Raw genomic sequence first — 20,478 nt, forward strand, 5'->3', positions numbered from 1 at the left:
ATAAAAATACATGTAAAAATTCAAATGAAATCAATACATTTCTCATTGAGATGTTTATTACAAATTGGCATACTTATATGACTACATACATATAATAACATCATCTATCTAATGGTTTATTTGAATATCTCTAATTCACATATAAGACCGAATTTCGAATATTAAAAACATTAATATATCGTCTAAGGTTCCTAGAATATTCTTATTTTCTGAATAAATACAAGAAGTATGAATTTGAACATACTAGGTCTTGTCCAAAAGCGTCTATCAATATACTTTTTCCTCATATCGGTAAATAACACACATTCTAGTTTAAAATTAGCTATCTGGGCTTCGCTGCACTCAGGGATCCTTTTGTTATTGAAACAAATACCTAAATAACAAAACGTTTTAACAATCTCAGTTGCTTCAACATTAAATATTTTAAACATGATTAAGTCATAATCATGTGTAATATAACTATACACGAAAAAGAATCTTACAGTGTAATTTTCCCATCATGATTCAACTTTGACTAATTCTAAAAGCTTGCGTTTCTCTCTTAAAGGGATGAGTTCAAAGATTTTAGAGTCCAAGTTTTTCTTTTGCCAGCAGTCCTATTGTTCGTCTGTCAATCTTCCCAGTGGCAGTCAGAGGTACCTTGTCTAAAATAATGTGGTACAACGGCTTGACGGTAACTCCAAAAGCAGTTGATTGCTCCAGAAACATTTCATCGCAAAACTTTTTAATATCACACTCCGTCAAGAATGCGCCTTGTTTAGGTAATAAACATGCGCAAAAAACTTGGCCTAGCCTTGTATCCGGTACACCGACCGCAAATACGTTTTCAGCTGCTGGTATGTTTTTCAGAACGTTTTCAATAGACCAAGGAAAGAACTTATTAGTTCCAATTGAAATCATCTCTTTTTTCCGTCCATCAACAACACAGTTCCCATCCTGGCGAAAGTGAGCCATGTCACCCGTATGGAACCAATCTTGTGTGTCGACTACCTCCCGGAACAATTCTTTCATCCCCCAGTAAGTAACAAATCTAAAAGGGCTTCTAACACACAGCTCACCTTTTGTACCAATCGGAACAACATCTCCGTTTTCATCAACTACTTTAAACTCGTAACCTTCCATCGGTTTTCCTGTAAGAATACTATAGATAAGTGCATGTTTAAATACAAATATATACAATATACATTTCTCTTCTATATCTTAATGAAAGCTGATAAATACAAAGACACTTGGTCGTCAGATCATGCCTACTTTGCTCCGCCCTTGTCAAATCTCTCAGTAATTTATATATGTATATATTAATATTGTAAAACGAATGTGGCATTACTTCAGTGTCACTCATAAAACGTGTTTCCACATGATTCAGAAAAATTCTATTAAAATTAGGTTTATTTCATTTAGCATTGATTGTAAATGGGATCTTTATAATCTAATATGTGGAAATTGTTACAAAACATGTTTATGAATGACACATCTGTCCCACTACCGTGAAAATGTTTAGTAGTATGGATGGCCTGTTTGCGGCAGGGGCCTATAACAGAATATCTCTGTGTTTGTTTACTGAACCGCAGAAGTGACATGCGAGAAATCTTTCTTATTTACTAATTGAGAACACTAGAATAATGATGATGATGATGATGATAAATAGAAGATGAAGAAGAACAGAAGAAAAACAGGAAAAGACATTCAGAAATTCACTGTCGACTGTCGTCCCTACGTGATAATAAAAATAAAGATAAAACGAATCGAGACGAAAGGCATGGGCGTGGTCACGTGAACTCGTGGCCATGACATTCTTTAAAAGAAAGATCGCTCGTGGTCACGAAAAATAGAAAAAAATGTATCACTTTGCGCAGTCGTTGTTAAGCGGATTTACTAATTTTTGTGTTGCTTTTTTAATGTTTAATTCGTTGTAGAAAATTAGTAAAGTTTTTGAACGGCTGTGAAATTTAAAGGTTGTACCCAGTTGATATATATATGAGGTACTTTTGAAAACAACTTCATTATGTATACATACCTATCATGCCGTCCTCGAAATCATCCCCACTTACACCACTGAAAAAACTCGCTATCCCAATCTCTGTTGTTCCATATAACGCTAAAACATCATTGCAAAAGCGTGCTTTCAAAGCTTGATAGTGGGTATATTGTATCCTTTCACCGCCCAAGAATATGGTTTTCACTTTGTTGAACTTGTTTGAGACTTCTGGTTTATTCAGCATATCAACGACCATATAGATAGGTAAATAAACAACGTCACAGCATTCTCGTTCTATGACGTCAGCAAGGAATTCGCTATGTTGTCCAGCAATACTCAATTTCGTGTCAACAAAAACTCGGGTGGCGCCATCTGTTACGTAAGTACGTGGAAATCCAAGGGCCCAACTAATTGTACGATCACAGAAAAACACACTTTTCTCAGTGATGTTCACATGTTTATTAGAAGATTTCGTCCAATTCAAAGCCCCAAAATGTGTGCAAACAATTACTTTTGGCTTACCAGTTGAGCCGGAAGTACAAAAGTAAGTCAACTTGTCTTCAGGCTGAATATTTGGAAGTTTTATATTTGTGTCCGAATTCTTCTGTTGAAACGAAGAAAGGCTCTTTCTTGTTTCAGTTTCCCTGTCTATATTTCCGTTACAAATAACCATTTCTAGACATGACGCAACCTTTGACCGACTCTGACTTTCAGGCCAAATATTTTCAAGGACTTTCCAATTTTCATCTCCTTTATTAGTATCTATTATAAGGAGCTTCGCCTCGAAGTTGTTGATAAACTCTGCTAAATCACTTCCGTCCTTGAGATTTGTTGATACATAAAATGGTACGCCTCCCGCCATAATCACGCCTAAGTTTGATGTCAACATTTCTAAGGAATTAGTCATGCATATTGCAACTGTTGACCCTTTTTCGACACCATACTTTACAAAGTTTTCTGCAGCAATGGTAGCTTGATCTAATAGTTGTTTTCTTGTAAGACTTTTTCTTTGTTTGCTAAAATCGTAGAAAACAAACGCTTCTCTGTCCGGGTCTGCAGCCGCTAGGTGTCGTAGTCTGTCAGGAAATGTCCCATAAATGTAAGGAGTGGTTGAAGGACAACAAGAGTAGCTCAAACCTTGATTTTCCTCCATTTTAGCACCGCTGTCGAGAAAAAATTACACACTTTATTAAGTAAGATATAGCTTTTAGAGAAATTTGGTCATCAATAATAATAATATTATTTTCTCAATTGTATGAAACACTTTCAGACATCAAGGAGACTTATACACACAAACTTAACACTGCAACCTAATTTGTAAAAGTAAGAGACATAAACAACAACAACAACAACAACATAATTTATTGCATTATAAGATCTCCGGTCAAAAGTACATTCAAAATATCATCAACTTTAGAGTAGCGTCGTTATTTATTTTTTTAAATTAATATCTTATCAAACATATTATATAGAAAATATTTTAGGTATCTGTCTCACAAACAGAGATATTCTTGTATTTAGGAAGATATTTTGACAAAGAAAGAAGTGTATATGTAGTTTTGTTTGAATAAAATGATTCCCTAAAACATTTATTCATAAATGGTCTGCAAAAGTAATATATTGATATATATTGACTTGTACACTAAGTTAACTCCGGGATGGGGCTAATTTTTACCCTTGGGGCATTATTTATATAACTTTTGTAGACAAGGTGATTCTTCATAACAAGCAAATTAGTTTGGGCATTGTACTTCTGGAGAAGAAGATTGTAAGAATGTTTTGCTATACAACTCTGTATAGACTAAGTGACCCTTGGGCGGGGACCTGTTTTGACCCTAGTGTCATGTTCAGATCCACTATTAAAATTTGCATGTCAAATATTCAAGCTCTTGGCATTGTAGTTTCACAAAAGAAAACTGTATACATGTTTTTCCCATAAAAGTCTGTATAAACTAAAATCCGGAGTGTGGCCATTTTTACCCCAGGGGCATGATTAATGCAAGGTGTTGCTTCAACTAATAATCTGTGTTCTGGACAATGTACTTTCCGTGAAGAAAATTTTAAGACATTTTAACTATACAAGTTTATGTAAGGGGCAATTTTAAAATTTGTATTTGTAAAACAAGTAAAGGCATATGCATTTTCTTAACAAACGAATTGCATTTCCTATATATAGCTTATGTAAACAAATTGTCCCTAGTGTGGGGCCATTTTGACGAAAGGGACAGGATTAATGTAACTTTTGTAATGAAACCACACTTTCATGCTTTGTAATGAGATTATGTATAATTATGTAATTAGAACATACAGGATCTTTAGAAAAATATATTTAGGTTCATTATTATAATGAAATATTTTTATAAAATTTATAAACGGTAAGTAACGTTGTTTCCATAATTTTAAGTTGATTCTTGAAATAGTTATATAAAATGTCTATATTTAACACGCATGCATTGTATGTCAACAAAATACAATGTTCCGAAGCAACGTGACTATGCTGCTTAGTAGGTTTTTACAGTCTAGCAATAATTTCTTCCATGCAGCATTTCCACTGAAGGAAATAAATAAATACGTTTCTTTCATACAGGTATTTTAGAACTTTTTCCAGAATTTGAAAAATAATTTTGTTAACTACAGATATCAGATATTTCATACATTTTAAGAGCAGTCTGCGATACATATAGGAAGACAATTATTAAAATGAACATGTACGCGCATTTGAATTTAAAGAAAAAAAAACACTTTTGAAGTGAAATCAGTATTATAATAATGAATTTAGTCTCAAAATAAATACATTACGTATAAATCAACAATGTTAGCTTTTATAAAAAAACGCTTACTTACACTTATCTTAGCAAACCAATCCGTCTGCGTACAACAACATTAATATCTGGGCAAAACGTATTTTTTGTTTTATAAATGCTGCACAACAGACCAAAATCACTAAATTAAATCCTAGCACGTGCGCAACTCGTGAATGAAAAAACCTAAATGAAATTAAGATTTTAAGTAGATGTCGGTCAAGGATGTTAATATCTCATGCTCAGACATAATATCATCATTGAAGTTCTGCGTAGATTAGGAGTGTTCCAAAAATAGACTGACCTCGGAAACATTTTTTTGCCGGTCGGTTACCTTCTGTTATCATTCATAGCATGCAGTGTTCAAAAGTTCAAGCGAAAAAAATAAAGTGGCAAAAAAGATACTGTTAGAAAGGTGTAACTAAAAGTGAGCACAGCTAGGTTTTGTCAGTGTTTCTTAATACTATAAGGTTAAATAAGTGTGAGAATACAACAAAATAAAACGAAAACGCGCATGAAACGGCAGAAATAAACAAGCAAAAAAAAGTTAATTAAATATACCTCGCCTGTTGATACAAATCACGTGATACATATATCAGAGTATATGTTGTATGTAAAACTATCATCCTTTCAGATATATTAAATAATAGTTACAATATGTCATTTTTTCATTCATTTAAAAATATTGATATAATATAATTTGCAGTTTTAGTGTTTAAATGTATAATGAAAGCATGCCAACTTATGCTTTTCATTCAATCCAGTTAGACCAGGAATGGACAAAATTTGAGTGTTATCGTGGACAAACCAGTTCTCAAACCCAAAGGCAGTCAATAGGTCTTTGAGTTTCAATAAAAATATATATTTATAAAAAGATTTACATATATTAACTTAAGTCTTCATTTCAGATTTCTGTCAAATTTGGCTGAAATTCAATAATTAAACCAGCTCCAAATCCACCTTAGAAAAACACAACACTCTTTTGTTTAACTCTCCTGGCGTCTTAAAATAAAGAATCTAATCTCAAACCTCTTTAAGTATCTTTTACTTTAGCCAATGAGGTGATCATCAGTTCACCATCATATAACATTTAAGAACCCTACATATTACAGGTACCTGCATCAGGATTTTTGTTTATAGTATTCATATTCACAATTAGTTATTGGTGAATTTATAGGACTTACAAAGGTTATATAATTTGTATGAAATAGCACTTTGTAGCAAATGTGTAATCTATTTACCAGAATTTGAGCAAAGACTTATTGTTTTAGGCAAAAAATAGCATTCAGGCTTAGAAAATTATATCGTACTGAACACTTTGTTTAGTTATACCAAAACAGACTTTTGTTTGGAAACATATTTAAGAAATATTAATTATACATTAATTGCAATGGTATACGTATGAATAATTGTAGACTTATAATATTAGCTGATTAAAACCGGAAGGTACGGAGGTAAGAGAATACTCAAAGAAATGAAAGATTATGTCAATTATGTAGCTTACCAGAAATTGAAGATGAATATCATTATATTTTGTTTGTTTATATTATCAAGATATTCGAAGAAGATTTATCAAGCGTTATTACTATACTAGTATTATACGTTGTATGAATAAAAAAGTTGATTTATTTCAATCAGAAAATAATGCTATACTTGTAAATTTAGGAATACTATAAATGTACAAGATCCGGAATAAACTATTTCTTCTCTTCTATTTTGTAATGTAAATATCCGTTTTCGTTTGACAGCAGCAGACATGTATGTCAGAAACTGAGCTCATGTAACACATGCTGATGATATCATAGACACTTCTAGTAAAAAAAATAACAGCTCAAATATAAAAGGTGTTGTAAGATATGGTGCTTGTACATAGCAATGTTAATTGAGAGATATACAAAGAAAATGTAGAAATTAATTAAAGATCGTACAAAAATATCTTGGTATCACTAATATGAAAAAGGCAAAGCCTCAAAGCGAGCTCGGTGTACTTTTTACGTGAAATAGTATGAAATAATCGCTCATTTTTATTTCAAATGCAGTAACGAGTGCGTGTGACGTCACACGTACTGTGTTAAATATGGCCCCGCCCCTGTCGTGAAATGAATAACGAGTTTTGAAAACGTTGATAAAACTTTGTTTATTTTATTTCACTCTATAATTTTTCAAGCGAAATTAAGATTATTTAAAGTGAAATAAATGTAAAACTTAAAACGTTTGCGACATTCAAATAGCGTACTTGATTTGTTTGTTTTGCACGTGCTGTTTGGCGCTACATTGTGACGTCACGTAAACAATACTTTAAACGTCTGTACAGCGTTAACGACTAAATAAAAGATATTGGTGTTCGGATTCATTTTCTTAGTTAGACCATTTTCTTACATTCTAGATAGTTTTCATAACAAAATTCGACAAAAAATTGTTTTTATTTATCAGATTTCAAACAAAATGGCGCCTTCGATTTTCATTTTTTATACACCGCTTCCGTTATTCTGGTTCACTGTCCAATAATGGTTCCCATAGACATGCGCGGGTGACCAGTCTATACATCCGTTTTCAGTCAGAATTCCTCAGTTTTTATCGTTATCTTTAAATTCGAAAGGTTGCGATGTGTCCAATTCGGTACTTTGAACGAAAGTTTTCAAAACCATCACTTAGCAGGTACTCGCGTTACCGTAAAGCTCGCTTTGCGAGCAGGCCCTTCGGGCCAGCTCGTCGAGCTCGCTATTAATATTCTTGAGTTTTAAGCAGTACATCTATACATAGATGCTGATATATCATACTGGCTTAAAAGTATGCTCTAGATAAAATTCAAATAGTAACAATTGCAAAGGTCATTAACTAGTATGAAAAGAAAAATTTAAAAAAAATACATGAAAAACTAAGGATAATAGTTGTTAGACATTTCACTTTTTCTTAATGTCATTCATGTCTCTTAAGTTTCAAGCTGATCCCTCTATATAGTTTTCAGTTATGCTCTTGAAAGAAAGAAACGTGATAAAAAAGCTGTAACTATAATATGAAATGAGGCAAAGCCTATGAACGGGGAAGTCGTAAAAAATTCCTTTCATTTTTTCCGTTTTAAAAGTGTCATTCGGTATTTCATGCACCACTTCCGTTTTCACTCGGAACACTCGACGTTTATTATTTATCCGAAAAGTTGAGATTTGTTCCGTTATCGGAATACACCGTCTTTTATCATTGAGTTACATTGTAAATGGTGGCGCCTAACTAGAACTGACACTGAAAATTTCATTGATAGGTATAGAATTCTATATATTTTTTTTATTTGATTTTCTTTTAAATATACACGTGTAGTCTATAGCCGGGCAAGCCAAAGCCCGGGCCCGCTTTGCGGGCCCGGACTTTGACTTCCCCGTATTAGTGTTTGTACCCCAGGATTAGCTGGGAAAAACAAACTTTTATTCCGGAGTAAGTATATTAAACAAAGTAACTTTCGTTGATATAAATAACACATAGATTTGCAAGTAACAGTAAAACAGGAGAATACTGTTACCCGAGGATAACATAATTCTAGGAGGGATGATATTTTTGCAGTTCAAACCGATGATATTTATTTTATTACCCCGAACAAATATTTCATTGGGACAGTGTTTCAGTTCAGATTTTTACTATGAAAAAGTACTGTTACCTATTGGTCTATGGTAAATTAACATTACAAAAATGGTGAGCTGTAATAAAAACATCTCTTTCATTGCCAATATATATTGTCCAACAACATTGACCTGGCACTCTTGCATTTGACCCTGTAGTCGGTATATTCCGTAAACGTTACGATCTACTTGTAAATCGATATGAATGTAAAAATCTAATTGTAGAAATGGTGTAAATTAAAAAAATCTCTCTAGCGCAGTTGGTAAAGGAGGTTCACTTGAATAATGTAGACGTAAACTGGTAGGTTCGAACCCAATTTCACAGATTTATTTTTTAATTTTATTTTAATTTTAAAATTATCATTCTCTAAAACCTATTGCGAACCTTTTTTTGTGTGTACTATCTATGTAGTATTTCAATATATGCCTTTATAGTTTATAGCGTGTATGCGCTAAAGCATACAAGTATACGATTGCATAATGTCACAAAAAAGAACCGTTGAAAGAAAGATACGGTAAGAAAATAAAAATATAATTGTATATAAACACCACTTAAAAGGTATTCTTAAACCAGGTTTTCTAAGAAAAACGATTTCAAATTAATTCTTCCAAGTAAATCAAAAAGAATAACGTGGTGTTGGTAAGGACTCGAACCAGAGACCATCAGATCGGTAGTCCGACATCTATACCAATACACCACACATCACTGACGAGTATAGCTAACAAATATATCGATATATTCGATAGATACTGGTCAGTGTTTATTCATATGACCTTTACGAAAGTTAATGAAGTGCCAGGTCAATATTGTTGGACAATACATATGATTCTAAACATTGTAAAGTCATATATACATGTATAAACAAATAACAGGTACACATACAAAAACGCTATACACAAGATTTTGACACATTTTGAGAGAAAATTATTTTAAACACTAATGCAAGTTAATCCATTTGTCTTTCTTTAATATGCTTGTATAATGTTGACAAGAAATAACAAATGATGTAAATATGTAGTTTTAATTTAGTATTTCGTTTATTTATTATGTAGAAGACAGCGTAGTTGTGAGATAGAGAAACATCCTGCTGTTTGTTTCTGTAGTGGTTAGAATTTAATAGTACTATATTAATCATGTTTAACTCGCTAACACACGCCAAAAGCATACGTTTCTGTCTAAATGGATATTGTCTCAAAAATTCAAGATCAAAGTCCAAGTTTTTCTTTCGCTTGTAATCTAATAGTTCGTCGATCAATTTTTCCAGTGGCAGTCAGGGGTACCTTGTCTATGATAATATAGTACATGGGTTTCACGCTTACTCCAAAAGCGGTCGACTTTTCCAGAAACATTTCATCACAGAATTTCTTAATATCTGATTCTGACAAAGAAATACCTTTCTTACGTAATACACATGCGCAAACTACTTGACCTAGCCTTGTATTCGGTACACCGACCGCAAAGGTATTTTCTGCATCTGGTAAGTTCTTCAAAACTTTCTCAATAGACCAAGGAAAGAACTTATAAGTGTCATTTGAAATCATTTTTTCTCCCGTCTGTCAACAACAAAGTTCCCATCCTGGCGAAAGTGTGCCATGTCTCCCGTATGGAACCAATTATGTTTGTCTACTGCCTCCCGGAACAATTCTTCCATATAAAGATAGGTAACAAATCTAAAAGGGCACCTGACGCACAGCTAGCCTTGTGTACCAATCGGACCAATATTTCTGTTGTCATCAACAACTTTAAACTCGTAACTATCAATCGGTTTTCCTAAAAGAAAACAATTGATTATTTTATAACTAATACCCGCACCTCGAAAATTAGTTTAAATGTATCATGCCAATTCTACACCTTCACTGTTACGATTTTTTCAATATACCAATTACTTATTATAAGTGTATTGATTGCACAACATAATTATATTGTGCATGCGGTTTTGTTTCAGGGGGCACAAAAGTTATTTTCGAAAAATTGTGTCTTAAAATTTCATGTCCATTAGATAGTTCAAGAGTAAAGCCAAATAAAAACTGCCAACTAATGTGCAATCTACTGTAAACTTAGAGAACCAAGGGCCGGTCACTTTTCACCCTGAATGTATGATTTATATATTTCTAGTATGTTTCTGTTACAGGTCAATGTAACAAAAGGGAAACCGGGGCGGGGAAAATCCTTGCTCCATTAGTTTGTTTATAATACTTTTGTAGATGGTCACATGCCAATTACATGATCAGAAGAAGAATCTTTTTATTTATATTTTTTTTTTATTATAAGGCTATGGTCCTATGGAAACTAAGTGCTATTATATTTTTAAGCATGATCTGTTAACTGTTAACATCTTTTGCGGTCTTTTTGACAATGTTACATACCGAATACCATAGCTTTGGCTCTGTAGTTTCACATAGTAACACATCTTTGTAGACACCAGGGCAAAGCCAATTTTAACCCGAGATGGATAATTTTCATGTTTATACCTCTTTTAAAGAGGATCATAAGTTAATGCTACATGCAAAATATCTAAGACATTGTGGTTTCTGGAGGAGAAGGTTTCATAAAGATTTTAAAAGAATATAATTAGCTCCTGTGACTTACTTATATACTCAGACTGGAACCATTTACATACTATATATGTGTATATACACTTTTCTTTGAAGTTTGGTCAAAATCCAAAATGTTGGTTAGGAGGGCAATTAAATCTTTTAAAATTGCCGTAATAAAAGCTCATCTTTAAACACTTTGTGCCTTAAAGACGTCATTATGACACTTCTGTACTTCCATAGTTGCAAGAAATAGTTTCTGGCCCTACAATTTATATACGACCTTAGTATTGATTAACGACACAATTTTCTAAACAGTTAATGTATACCTACCAATCATGCCGTCCTCGAAATCATCCCCACTTATATCACTGAAAAAAACTCGCTATCCCACTCTCTATTGTTCCATATGACGTCATAACGTCATTGCAAAAACGTGCTTTCAAAGCTTGATAGTGGGTATTTTGTACCCTTTCACCGCTTAAGAAATTGCTATTCACTTTGTTGAACTTGTTTGAGATTTCTGGTTTATTCAGCATATCAACGACCATATATATAGGTAGATAAACAACGTCACAGCATTCTCGTTCTATGACATCAGCAAGGAAATCGCTATGTTGCTCAGCAATACTCAATTTTGTGTCAACAAAAATACGTGTGGCGCCCTCTGTAATGTACGTGCGAGGAAATCCTACCACCCAGCTTAATGTACGATCACAGAAAAATACACTTTTCTCAGAGATGTTCAAATATTTATCAATTGTTTTCGTCCAGTTCATTATCCCAAAATGTGTGTAAACAATTATTTTTGGCTTACCGGTTGAGCCGGAAGTACAAAAATAAGCTAACGTGTCCTCGGGGTGAATAATTGCCAGTTTTACAAGATTGTCATAACTTTTCTGTTGAAACTAAGAAAGTCTCTTTCTTGTTTCGGTTTCTCTTTCTACCTTTCCATTACAAATCACCATTTCAAGACATGGCGTGACCTCTGACCGACTCTGACCTTCAGGCCAAATATTTTCAAGGACTTTCCAATTTTCATCCCCTGTATTAGTATCTATTATAAGGAACTTCGCCTCGAGGTTGTTGATAAACTCTGCCAAATCACTTCCGTCCTTGAGATTAGCTGATACATAAAATGGAACGCCTCCCGCCATAATCACGCCTAAGTTTGATGTCAACATTTCTAAAGAATTAGTCATGCATATCGCAACTGTTGACCCTTTTTCGACACCATACTTTACAAAGTTTTCTGCAGCAATGGTAGCTTGATCTAATAGTTGTTTTCTTGTAAGACTTTTTCTTTGTTTACTAAATTCGTAGAAAACAAACGCTTCTCTGTCTTGATCTGCAGCCGCTAGGTGGCGTAGTCTATCAGGTATCGTCTCGTAAATGAAAGGAGTGGTTGAAAGACAACAAGAGTAGCTAAATCTTTGATTTTCCTCCATTGTAGAACCGCTGTTGAAAAAAATGAAACAAATTTGTTAGAAAAACTTAGTCATCAATAAGTGTAACTGAATTGAACGTTTTAGACATCGAGTAGGCCTAAGTTCGATATAAAACTTTGGCGAAAATATTTCCTTGTGCGAACCGGGGACTGGTGTAATGGACCGATAAGTACGCACAACATAGTAAGATAATAAGATACAAGTACAAATGTTGCTGCAATGCAGCAATTGAGAAGCTCCGCGCAAAAAATGCGCTCATTACAGATACCTTACCAAATTATTCCTATATACGCACAGGTCATGTTATATTCAGATTAAGTACTATTGTAGATTTTTTCCGAATGTTTTGTAAACCATTTTTTGCATAATTATACTTATCTTATGCACTGTCCATAATTAAAAAGAGGGGAAAGATATTTAATATAAAAATGCTTTCACTGATGCCTACCTGGTAAGGAAAGTAATTCCATTGAATACAAACAAGACTTACAAGACTTGTAAATGTTATGTGACATGACTGTACTGTGTTCTGTTTGTGTCACAACTGAAGTCAGTAACATAAGATGATAAAAATATCAAAGTCTGTTTTTTGTATTTTCTGATCGTAAGGTCAGTAAATACATAGCTAACATCCACGGTCTAACACAAAATTTCCTTACAGTCCTAACAACGCAAAGTAGTTCTCACTCAAAACTGCTTAAAAACCAGCAATTTAAAAGAAAGAATAATTTTTAATGTAGGCATTTAACAAATTACAGTGCATTAAAAGTTTAGATTAGTCAATAGAAATATGAGGTTACAATCACAAATTTCGCGGATGAATATCTTTTTTACCCAATGAAAAATGTTCGGCTATTTCCGTAAAGCTTCGGATTATCATGAATATCATTTTAATCAATGAAAATGCTATTTTTAGCTATGTCGATTAATGAATACTCCAGAGCGTAGTACACAAATAAATCTGACTGTCGAGTAGTGGAATACACAGACACTTGGGGTTTGGAGCTCAAAACGCCTTTAAAATCCAAATAAAATGCATTTTGTCAATCCCAGCACATGTACTGATCATATATATCAAAAAAACTTAATATAAGCCGTTTTGAAAAAAAATCATATTTCAACATCTATAATTATTATAGATGTTGAAATATGATTTTTTTTTCAAAACGGCTTATATTAAGTTTTTTGATATATATGATCAGTACATGTGCTGGGATTGACAAATTTGCATTTTATTTGGATTTTAAAGGCGTTTTGAGCTCCAAACCCCAAGTGTCTGTGGTGGAATATATACATGTCGGACTGTTTTGGCGAGAAGATTTTCGCTAAATTATTTTCATCAGTGTTAAACAACAGGTTTATCGTGAACAAAATACCTCGAAATTAATAAGGATTGCAAACACGAAATGGAAATTCTCAATTTAGAATTACATAAAGTATTCGTTTTTATTCAAGGTACATATGTATTACTTCGCCGTGGTGCAGAGGTAAGCGGTCTCGTTGAGGGTGTGAGAGGCATATGGTTCAAATCCTAGTCGAGGCAATTCTATTTCTTTTTCATGCAAAATTCCATATGTATCAATCTCAAACTGTTATAGAAGAAAATCAAAACGCTGTCGCTGCGTAAGATGAATTATAGTATATAAAAATAAACTTATACAGGAAAGTACATACAGATAGTCAGTATGATTTAGATTGCAAAGATCAGAAAATACCATAGAGCTGCAGCCCTTTTATTTATTATTATAATTGTAACAACTATACAAATAGTAACAAAAGGGATTAATATTGTAATACAGTAATATTTCACGTCAAATTAAAAAAATGGTTTCTTTCAATACTGAAAGTAGAACACACTCTGGGATGAATTTCAAAAAGACCAAATTCAGGATTTTTTTGTTTGTTATACACGCGTTACATGGTGATACAGTATTCATCAATATAATAGAAGACTGTTACCTTAATTTTAGGCAGGTATGAGGAAATTCGCTAACATCATGTTCGTGCGAGTCAAAGATATATAAGCTATTTGACATTGGTGATATATAAAAAAACTAATGTTAATTGATTTATTGGGAGATCAATATACTTTTTTGTTGAATTGTTTTAAAACCATTCATAAAAACATTACACTTCATGTTCAAACTGCAGATCAAAGTTTCTGTTATCAATGATGCTATCTATCTATAGCCTATGCTTAATGAGGGGCCATCCGCTCGTAAGGTCACAAAATGCAGCTTTCGCTGTCGAGTACGGACCCCGGACATGTTACCAGTCATACCCTTAAAGAGCACACAGCGGTAAGCAATGCCGACGCCTTATATACTAAAGTTTAATTATTTTCAAAACAACCAATATATCAACATGATATTATTAAACATTTAATTTCATAAACATAAATTAAGAATAATTATCAAAAGCAAAATTATTAAGGTCTTATGCCTGAAATCTTCATTATATTGACAAACTCAATCACTAATAGTATACTTGATATGCTGTGTGTAAATGTAATTCAAAATGTAACAAATTATAATTTCATGTACAGCTAAAAAAGGGAAATAACAAATTTATAATATATAAGTGTCAAAAATCAGAACATTTATAGCTATTTATAGCATTCGAATTCATGTACAGCAGAACTGCTTTCCGGTTCTCATTCATTAATATGACATGCTGCGAATCACCGAAGGGGAAACCAATATAGAAATCGAAAGGAGTTCTTGAATGCGGATTTATTTTCAGCTGTAAATCGAAGGGATTAAGTGATCAAATCCGGGCTCATGGACAAAAAAAAATAGTAAACACAAACAGCTCCGCGCAATAATGCTGTATCACGGACTTAAATATTGTGATTTTTGTTTCTCAGACTCGGCACCCAACGTGAAAATTTGATTTAGATTATGATAACCAATTTTAGGATGAAAGCACTGTTAAAACCTTGTAAGTCAATAGTCTTGTGAATCTCATCTTGGAAAATGGTCATGTCAAACCTTTCCGATACAAAAGCCATGCGACACCTCTCTATGGCTAGATAGCGAGGCGAAACCGTTGCTACAATAGATGTATGCAGAACTCTTTTAGGACAATGGACATGCTTATGTGGCAATAGCCATGCTACACTATTTTAGAGCGCCCTTCTGTGACAATATCTATGCTTATAATTCTGAGACAATAGACACAGAGACATCATTTTAGGACAATCGCCATGGGAATGCCACCTGGGACAATAGACATGCACAACTTTTCTTGAACAAGAGCTTTGTAAAACCTTTCTGGGGCAATAGCAATGATTTTTTTGCAATGGACATGCGAAGCACTTCCTTCTGAGAAACAATAGCCATGCGTATCATTTTCGGGAAAAACAATTCAATGCGTTGTAAGGTGCCTGATTTGTGTCATATAGTAATTTGTCCCCGCATGGCGCCATACGAAAACAAACAAAAAAACGACAATGTCATTACTCTTTCGTATGGTGGCTGATTTGTGCCATTCGTGTTTTCGCCCCGCGACCCCGCCAAGCGAAATAGTTAAAATGGCGGGGGCGCGGGGCGAAAACAAGCTAATTTGCGAGGGCGCGGGGCGAAGTTTAATAAATAAAAAAGCGGGGGCGCTAATAAGCGTGTTTTCGCTCCGCGACCCCGCCGTTTTATTTTTTAAATCTCGTCGCGGGACGAAAACACTCTAATAAGCGGGGGCGCGCGGCGAAATTTTATTTAATAAACTTCGCCCTGCGTCCTCGCTAATAAGCGTGTTTTCGTTCCGCGACCCCGCCGTTTTAACTTGTTAATTCTCGACTTTTCGCTTGGCGGGGTCGCAGGGCGAAAACAAGAATGGCACATATCAGCCACCATACTTTCGTATCCTTACGTCCCGTAGAGCGGAAGTACGACACAGTCATCACTTTGACGTGTTTTCGTGTTATTTCCTGGTGCCCCGCGAAGCACAATCAGCCCCGGTTTTGCAGGGGCCATCCAGATGATTGGGTCACGATTACAACTGACTAGTACGGAATGCCGTTAGGGCTATCGCCTATGAATGGTTTGATCTGAAATGCGATACTCGAAAGTACGATAATGAAAACGCGAAATCACGAAAGTACGATGGTGGGTGAAAACGCGACAGTACGATGATGAAAACACGACAGTACGATAACGAAAACGCGATAATACGACAGTACGATGATGATAATACAATAAACTATCGTAAAGGTAATAATAAGTATTGTAATATGATACAAGATGTATTCTTGCTAGGAGCTGATATTGCTGATATCGAATTCAGGCACGTTATCTTACATTTTAAAACGTGTTTACAGATCGCAACAACTCGGCTTCCTTCGACAACTCCGTCGTTCTGATTGAGTGTATACTCGTCTTGGTCATTTTAAAAAACGATAAACTTGGTTGCATTGATGCCTCTCAACCTTTTATGCAAATCTTCTTCTTGCATTTAAGTATAAGAATGCACGGTTTATCGTTCTCAGGCCTATATATTGGTCTTCGTGATTATATTCCTATGCGTTTGAACTCGAACCGTGAATTATTCTACAACAATGCACTAAAAATTGAGAACTATTTCCTAAGCGTTCCTAAGCGTTACACATGAGAAACTATGATTTTTTTTTTATAAACACAGTTGTTACTTTATGTATGTGGTAGTATGTGGTAAAGAGAATATTATATATAATCATGTAGTTTCATTACTAAATTTGTTGAACTCCTTCAATGAAATATTTAAATGCTCGTCGGAGGCTAGCATAACATGATTTTAATCACTCATTCAATAGATTTAGTATTGAACCTTCAATATCATTTATTTATGAAACAAATTACATACATAATACAATGTAAATTTTCTAATTGTCAGAGCTTGTCCGGTTTAATTGTATCTAATAATAAGGCAAATACAAAGGCAAGAAATTATGGAAAATATGACATTAAATAATTGTTTTTTATCTTTAAAACATGCCGAACTTCATTAATTCAGTCAAATAATCACTAAATCTACCCTTCTCTTTCATGTTTATACAAAAAGAATAATTTTTCAAACAATTCATTTTATTTTACTTTAAAACAAAAGCCATTTCATGTATTCGTTTTCCAGCAAAACAAATATTAAATGAAAGTTGCTATGAACCCTTTTTATATATTTTGAACTTGAATTATATGCATTACCAATTGTCGAAATTTGCTTGCGTTGCTCTCTGTTAGAATATACTGGACCCGCACCTGATGTCATTAATGCAGCTTTATAGCCTAATTATATATTCTGCAGCTGTAATGTAATACTAAGAGGATATTTTTTCGTTTGAGTGAGATTTTTCAAACAAAATGGCGAAAGAAGTCCCTTAAAATAAATATGAGTTTTCACTCCGCCCACTATCATATTTTTATTTCATATTTATTTTTAAAAAATATGAAATATATTTGAGTAATATTGCACCATATTTCATGTGTAAAATTAAATAAATCGTGATAACGCAAAAGTAATGAAGATACAATACTATACTCAACCAAAAAAGAAGCCTGACAATATGCTATTTATTAAATATCTGAACATATGATCGGGATAGAGTCAAACCAAAAATGGGACATTATACAACAAAGTCTTCCTGAAGAATTTATGCAATGTCATTTTTTCTAGGGCGTGCGTCAAAATGTTAAAAGACGTCCAATGTAAGGTAGGGGTCAAAAGTGATTTTGTCATTTTAAAACTTTTGCCATTAGGTTGCTTTTCAGTGGTGACAACTTAAAATTTCTTGCGAGTTTGTCTGAAAATCGAAGTTCTAATGCACCCTAGTATCTGTTATGACCACCTCTGGCTCTAATGATTGCTTCAATACGTCTTCTTATTTTTTACGTATTTGTGAGTTATTTTCACATTTTGGCATACACGGTGAAATTTATCTCCCTAGTCCGTGCGACAGGTCACAGATATATAAAGTGCATATACATGTACGTATATATACATGTATAACAAAAGTACATGAATTAGGATATTTGGGATATATATATATAAGTACATTCGTACTCTTATCATATCATATACCAGTTTGATGTCACGTTGTCGTAAAAGTCTCAAAAGTTCAAAAACTAAATCAGGACAGGAGAAACCCATCACATAAAATTGAAACAGATTCACAAAGCTGCACACCATTAAAAAAGTGTGAAAAATTCTAACTATATAAAATAAATCTATGAAATCTTAGCGTATCGTGGATAGGCTTTGCTTCGTATACCAGAACATAATTTTTGATTCGAGGAAATTACGTAGAACCAAAAAAAAAACCGAAAAAATGATGGACCGTAATTTTAATTTTTGCAGACGACAATTTTCCCATTACGTAATGAGTTAATGAACAGAATATTGAATTGTTGCACGAGTCATATTGGGTTTTGATAGTAGAGAGCACTTAATTATCAAAGCATTCTTAATTGTGCCGTTTTTGGATTAAAAAAAAATAGATGCAAGGTTATGAGGTAACGTTACCTGATTAACTAACAGCAACAAATTTTATATAAATTAACATTAATCTGGAATATTGCCGCTTTGTGGTACATTGACGAATCTGTTTCAATTACCTTCTTTTTCTTCATTTATTCAGCGCGTTTTAATTTCGTAGCGTCAAAATGGAAAAAAAATAAAGTTCAATATTTTAAAAAATAAAGATCGCGATATTGAAATAAGACGTGGAATGGTCTAAGTATGTGCTACCGATTCATTTTCGACGGGTTTTTATGTTTGTACTATCCTTAGCTTTCTTTAGGCTGCTGGACTGCTAGGCTGCTAACTTTCGAATCGTCAGAATGAAAAAAATATGTTAAGATAAAGTTCTACATCTGAAAAAATAAAGATAACGATGTTGAACAAAAGGCGTGGAATGATATAAGGAAGTGCTACTAATGTATTTCCGACCATTTTCATGTTTGTACTATTCTTTGTTTTCTTTAGGCTGCTAGGCTGCCAGGTTGCTAGGCTGCAAGGTTGCTAGGCTGCCAACTTCAGGCTGTTACGCTGTCAACTTCAGGCTGTTAGGCTGTTAGGCTGTAAGACTACCAACTTCACGAACATTTCGTTTTAAGGGTGAATCAAATCAAACCATTAAACTTGTACAAAAATGTATGATGTAAAATGGGCAATCACTCATGTATTTACTGTAACAGTACATAGGATGTTTAAGTTTTTTTTCTTCTATAAATACAGGATATATTTTCATTATGAAATTTCATACCACAAGGTGAAAATAAATCATTTTTACAGAAAAAAACGTGAATTTTCAGTTTATTTTATATATCTTTTCTTACAAAGATTTCCCCTCAAACATTGTGTTTTGGCTAAAGTTAGAAAATACGGAAAATATGCTTCAATGCAGTCAATTTAATTCTATTTTTCAAACATTTTCCATTTTCAACTTTAAGCATTATTTATCACTGCTTATTTATCGCATATTACACAAGCGCCAGCCCCTATTTGAATCATATTTTAATGTTATTTTTTTAAAAACGATCGTATATTGAAATTCGAGATATTTCGTATCAATTGTTGTCGTCGGATTTTACAAATACGCAAGGTTGATTGTAGGGCTTACGTAGACTAAATAAATTTAGTTAAACTTAAACATTCTTATGTTGTTTGTTTAGTTCACTTATAATATCATAACGTTATTTAATTTACCGCGGAGTCCAAAAGAGTGTCGTCTGAAGTCCGACAGGTCAAATAAAAGCATAAAAGCGGGAAGACTTAATATTGGGTACCTGGTAAACAAGTCTTGCATAGTCATATTTATTGTAAGTGCTTTATTAACAAGCATTTGTTTGTGATCGTATTCTGTCTGCGTGTGTCGGAAAACATTTGCCAATGGTTGACGGCAAAATAACCAAATAAGAGAACTTAAGGGTTAAAAAACAGAAAAATAAAATTACAGGTAGCCCAGACATATAATCTGATCTTTTCCTAATCAATATTCCTAGTCAATATTTTTTATTTTTTCAATATTTGTATAATTTAATGTTTACATCTAACATGATTTTTTATATTTTTAGAGGAATTTGAAATACATATACATATTTGTACTTGATTTCAAAGTCGGTTTGACAAATAAATAA

At 33.5% G+C, this 20,478-nt stretch overlaps 2 protein-coding genes across 2 annotated transcripts; both read right to left on the reverse strand.

Moving 5' to 3' along the window:
* Window positions 1–118: 118 nt before the first annotated feature.
* On the reverse strand, window positions 119–5,042 carry LOC132752350 (3-[(3aS,4S,7aS)-7a-methyl-1,5-dioxo-octahydro-1H-inden-4-yl]propanoyl:CoA ligase-like). The gene is made up of 3 exons (XM_060742662.1): window positions 4,823–5,042; window positions 2,018–3,141; window positions 119–1,130 (listed from the first exon to the last, which is right to left on the reverse strand). Exons 2-3 carry the CDS (start codon window positions 3,129–3,131, stop codon window positions 565–567), a joined length of 1,680 nt encoding a protein of 559 aa, XP_060598645.1. The 5' UTR covers window positions 3,132–3,141; window positions 4,823–5,042; the 3' UTR covers window positions 119–564.
* Window positions 5,043–11,693: 6,651 nt separating this feature from the next.
* Window positions 11,694–12,382, reverse strand: LOC132752351 (uncharacterized). Its single transcript, XM_060742663.1, has one exon. The coding sequence runs from the start codon at window positions 12,371–12,373 to the stop codon at window positions 11,834–11,836; it is 540 nt and encodes a 179-aa protein (XP_060598646.1). The 5' UTR covers window positions 12,374–12,382; the 3' UTR covers window positions 11,694–11,833.
* Between the last annotated feature and the right edge of the window lie 8,096 nt (window positions 12,383–20,478).

Source organism: Ruditapes philippinarum, unplaced genomic scaffold (genome assembly GCF_026571515.1).
Source record: "Ruditapes philippinarum isolate M1 unplaced genomic scaffold, ASM2657151v2 ctg717_1_1_1_1, whole genome shotgun sequence".
Classification (NCBI taxonomy): domain Eukaryota; kingdom Metazoa; phylum Mollusca; class Bivalvia; order Venerida; family Veneridae; genus Ruditapes; species Ruditapes philippinarum.